This window comes from Chanodichthys erythropterus, chromosome 4 (genome assembly GCF_024489055.1).
Source record: "Chanodichthys erythropterus isolate Z2021 chromosome 4, ASM2448905v1, whole genome shotgun sequence".
Classification (NCBI taxonomy): domain Eukaryota; kingdom Metazoa; phylum Chordata; class Actinopteri; order Cypriniformes; family Xenocyprididae; genus Chanodichthys; species Chanodichthys erythropterus.
In genome coordinates, this window is record NC_090224.1 from 17,377,040 (window position 1) to 17,382,339 (window position 5,300).

At 35.2% G+C, this 5,300-nt stretch overlaps 1 protein-coding gene across 6 annotated transcripts in view; it reads right to left on the reverse strand.

The window, feature by feature from the left end:
* Nucleotides 1-5,300, reverse strand: part of mark3b (MAP/microtubule affinity-regulating kinase 3b) — an 83,654-nt gene that overhangs the window by 74,172 nt on the left and 4,182 nt on the right. For 2 of the 6 annotated variants that reach the window (XM_067384348.1, XM_067384340.1), the window contains exon 1: nucleotides 1,337-2,027. The exons of 1 other annotated variant lie outside the window; for it this stretch is intronic. In XM_067384348.1, the coding sequence (XP_067240449.1) occupies nucleotides 1,337-1,387 (51 nt within the window). In that variant the 5' untranslated portion in view covers nucleotides 1,388-2,027. Of the gene's footprint in view, nucleotides 1-1,336; nucleotides 2,029-5,300 lie in introns of those variants that run through there. 3 more of the 6 variants (XM_067384347.1, XM_067384342.1, XM_067384345.1) reach the window with 3 other exon arrangements.

Sequence of the window (5,300 nt, forward strand, 5' to 3'; positions counted from 1 at the left end):
ACAATACTGTTACATTGTAGCAGAAATATTGTTACACTGCATCAGTGTTACACTGTAGCAGAAATATTGTTACTGTATCAAGGTATTAAAAAAAGTTACAATGGAGTACAAAGTTTCACACTATTAGAAACATTGTTACAATGTATCATTTTAGTGGAAATACAGTGTGTAACTATCACTCTAGCAGAAATTCCGCTAGACTGTATCACTCTAGAGGAAACATTGTTAGTCTGCATTAGTGTATCTGAAATATTGTTACACTGTATCAGTGTTAAACTGTAGCGGAAATATTGTTACTGTATCACAGTAGTAAAAAAGTTACAATGGAGTTAGAAAAAATGTTTTGCACTCGGAAACATTGTTACACTGTACCTCCGTAGAGGAAAAAAACGTTCTAGTGTGAAACTAGAGTCTAGAGGAAACATTGTTAGTCTGCAGCAATGTATCGGAAATATTGTTACACTGTATCAGTGTTATACTTTAGTGGAAAAATTGTTACTGTATCACAGTACTAAAAAAAGTTACAATAGAGTTGAAACTATGTTTTGCACTCTAAATCATTGTTACGCTGTACCTCTGTAGAGGAAAAAAACATTACAATGTAAAATTTTAATGGAAATACAGTGTGTAACTATCACTCAGAAATTTCGCTACACTGTATCACTCTAGAGGAAACATTGCTAGTCTGCAGCAATGTATCAGAAATTTTGTTACACTGTGTCAGTGTTACATTGTAGCGGAAATATTTTACTGTATCACGGTAGTAAAAAAAAGGTTACAATGGAGTTGAAACAGTGTTCGCACTATAGGCAATATTGTTACACTGTACCTCTGTAGCGAAAACATCGTTACAATGTATCATTTTAGTGGAAGCGTTACAATGTATCATTCTTCATTACAATGTATCATTTTACCGTGTAACTGAAATTATGCTGCACTGTATCACTCTAGAGGAAACATTATTGTTAGTCTGCATCAGTGTATCGGAAATATTGATACAGGAAGTCGCGTGAGGGTGACTTGACAGTTCTTTAGCGGAGTAAAGCAGCGCGTGAGTCACACCGTCATGCGTCTCGATGTTTATTCTTTTAAAACTGTGTCACACCGACGGATCAGACTACTTGCCTATGGAGCGATGTAAAAACATCCATAACTTCAGAGAATGTCACAACTGTAGGAAACACGTTCACAACCCTGCTGATAGTTTCATCAACACATGCAGCGCGAGTATGCACTCTCCAAAGTTCAGAAGTGAATAGAAATTTGCGACCATCAAATGAAAGCTGTGAAATACTACACACAAACCCCAGCGAACCTCAATGCTTTTCATACTCACGTTTTCTGTATCTTTCTCATTGACAGTAGGTAGTGGTGTTCTAGTTGACATTTTAATGTGTCTTTATCTCCAAAGTGGATCTTGCAGTCCAAGTCTGTCTGATCACATCAACCTTCAGTTCGCAGGGTGGACAGCTGCCGGGCACCAGCTGATGAAGACCATGGATTCGATCGACATCAAAACCAAATTCCAGCACAAATAAAAGATCCAGATTAATGCAATACTTTATCCAGACGCATAACGGCACAACAGGTCACCGGTGACACAAAGGAGGAACTCTCCACCAAGATCTGGCAACCAACAGGTCATAACCAATATGCTGCACTGTATTACTTTAAAAAACTTTGAAAAAGTGCCTATTGTAAACTCAAGCACAAACAGTTCACAGGCCCCTCAGAAACTGCACACAGCTTTTCAGACAAGGAAAAGGGGAGGGGGGCGTCCGCTTAAAACCGGTTCTGGAGCTTGATGTAAGCTTTCCGAATGCGCAGTCTCGTCCCCTGGCTCCAGACAATCTGCTCTAAATCACACCAGGTTGATTAAATTCCTCCCATCCCGAAGTGTGGGTTTGCCAGTCCAGATAGAGCTCAGTCCAAGATGGCTGCGTGCTGGCTGATGGTGCCAAGCCAAACCCAGCGCAGCGCAGCCGGAGGAAGTGAGGACAGAGGCGGCTGCACAAGCTCATTGGCCGGCGCGGCGCTGTTTGTTGTTGCTGGGGTGATTACTAAGGAGAAAAATGTACCTGTCGCACAAAAACCCGGCAAAAGAACTCAGTGGTACCTCAGTGGTCCATGCTCAGATCGCTCATCCAGTGACGTTCGTGACCATGAGCATGCAGGAATGTGGAAAACACTTAATATTTTAGAAAATATCAGATAATCTTTTTGAACATGTTCCATAGTACATTTGAATATAATGTAAATCTATGGTAAATAAATACGAAAAGCACTATTATAGTACTTTATAATTGTATTTATATTAATTGTTTATATACTTATATTAATTTATTTGCTATCTATCTATCTATCTATCTATCTATCTATCTATCTATCTATCTATCTATCTATCTATCTATCTATCTATCTATCTATCTATCTATCTTATGTGGTCATGTACTCATTATTGCTAGATTAAAGTGTTCAAGTGTTCTGAGGTTTCTTTTGTACAAGGTTGACAAGCACTTTTAGAGCTTAAATGGGTTTTGTTTAAAGGGAAAAACTCTCATGCTGTATGGCAGATGGTTTCTGCACACAAACGCATACACATGACCCACAAAGGCTATTTTGCTGTGTTTTGTGTTTCTGACATGAGAGAGGATGAGCCGCACCTTTAGCTGTGCACTTCCTGTGTGGCCACCTCACTCTAAATATACAGAAAGAAACCAAAGACTATATGGTAAACAGATTTGCACAGTGATAGTGAATGTGACCACTTTCAGGTCTCACAGAAAAGGTAAATAAACATCTAATTCTAGGGAAGTGAATTTGCAAATCTCAAACACTCACACTTAATACAGTGTTACTACTTGGCTGATGTGATGGTATGCAAGATTTAAAGGGATAGTTCACCCCCCAAAAGAAAACAAAAGAGGAAAATTCTGTCATCATTTACTCACCATCAAGTATTTTGAAGAATGTCAGTAACCAAACAGTTGATGAGCCCCATTGACTTCCGTAGTATTTTTTTTACTATGGAAGTCAATGGGGTCCATCAACTGTATGGTTAACCATATTCTTCAAAATAACTTATTTTGTGTTCAGCAGAAGAAAGAAATTCATACAGGTTTGAAACAACGTGAGGGTGAGTAAATGATGACAGAATTTTCATTTTTTGGATGAACTATCCCTTTAATGACCAAAAAGACCCCATGCAAAAAGGTCATATGGATAATAAATCATGAGGGGTCAAAGGTTTTGTTAGAATTTCCCTGATTAAATATTTTTTGAGGGTATAAATAATGTCCAAAAATTTGAATTTATTTAAAGATATTCAAATGATCCAAATGTCAAATAAAGTAATAATGTTGTGAATCTAATATAGAGCAGCATCTTTAAAATGCAATTAACATCATCTCACCTGATGACTGGTACAACTGTTGTAGTGCGAGATATTTTTTTCATTTTACTATTCCTGATCACTTACTGCCACCTAGTGGTCATAACTGAGCATTTCCCTTTGAGGTTGTGTTTTATGTTGGCTATTGGAGGGAATTTAATTTTTTTAATTTATAAAAATATTATATATATACACTACCGTTCAAAAGTTTGGGGTCAGTGAGATTTTTTAATGTTTTAAAAGAAGTATCTTCTGCTCACCAAGCCTGCATTTATTTGATTAAAAACACAAACAAAAACAGTAATATTGTGAAATATTATTCCAATTTAAAACAGCTGTTTTCTATGTCAATATACAGTGAAGTGTAATTTATTCCTGTGATCAAAGCTGAATTTTCAGCATCATTACTCCAGTCTTCAGTGTCACATGATCCTTCAGAAATCAATCTAATATGCTGATTTGCTGCTCAAGAAACATTTATAATTATTATCAATGTTGAAAACAGTTATTATTTCATGATGCTATGATGAATAGAAAGTTCAAAAGAACAGCATTTATCTGAAATCTAAATCTTTTGTAACATTAAACACTACCATTCAAAAGTGTGGGGTCAGTAAGAATTTTAATTTTATATTTGGGGGATATAAATAAAATTAATCAATACTTTTATTCATCAAGGATGAGTTCAACTGATCAAAAGTTACAGTAAAGACATTCATAATGTTAGAAAATATTCTATTTTAAATAAATGCTGTTCTTTTGAACTTTCTATTCATCGAAGAATTTTGAAAAAAATTTGTACACAACTGTTTTCAACATTGATAATAATCATAAATGTTTCTTGAGCATCAAATCATCATATTAGAATGATTTCTGAAGGATCATGTGACACTGAAAATTCAGCTTTGATCACAGGAATAAATTACACTTTACTGTATATTGACATAGAAAACAGCTGTTTTAAATTGGAATAATATTTCACAATATTACTGTTTTTGTTTGTATTTTTAATCAAATAAATGCAGGCTTGGTGAGCAGAAGATACTTCTTTTAAAACATTAAAAATATATATATACATATATATACTTTCTACACTTTCTACAACAAATAATTAATCAAAATAATAAATCTAGATCTAATCTGTTATGTCTAAGAAAATCCTAATGCTTTTGTTGTTTAGCAAATAAGTAAAACCAGGGAGAATTAAAAGCAATACACACAAACTGCGTTAAAACAGTTAAGACTGGAGCAGAACAGGGAGGTTAAACGCATCTGTGTTGTTTAAACATAAACTTATTCCCTGGACTTCGCTCAGAAATGACTCATAACTACCAGAGAATTACCTGTGTGATATTACGCTGACATGACTGTTATGCGTGAATTTTAAAGCAAAACCTTAGAGAACAAAAGCAACCCTTGAGGTTCAGACATTCTTTCTTTAATATCACATGATATGCCACTTTTTTAATCTCTGCTGGATGAGATTTTGTGTCATATGTGTGGCCAACATGATTTTTAGGCCTAATTTTGAACTTATAATGTTACCGGCAATGTGTGAAATCCGGCATTGTGTAGAATGCCTAATAGAATGCCTGAAGTTTGTAGGCAAAGTATGAAATGGTTTATATTTCACACATTTCCTAGGCATTCTATACAATACCAAAGGGCCAGTCGGCTTGTCATTCTGTATAATAGGAAAAGTATGCAACATAATCACAAAATTTCATACTTTGCCTACAAACTTCACGCATTGTATATATTCTCTTCTATACTTTTCACACATTGCCGATAACATACACAAATTAAATAAAAACGTAGCTAATATGCTATGAAAAAAGCCATCTTTTCTCGGTATCTCAAGAGGATAAGAAGACCTACTGCTCACATTTTATGACAGTCATCGAGCAAA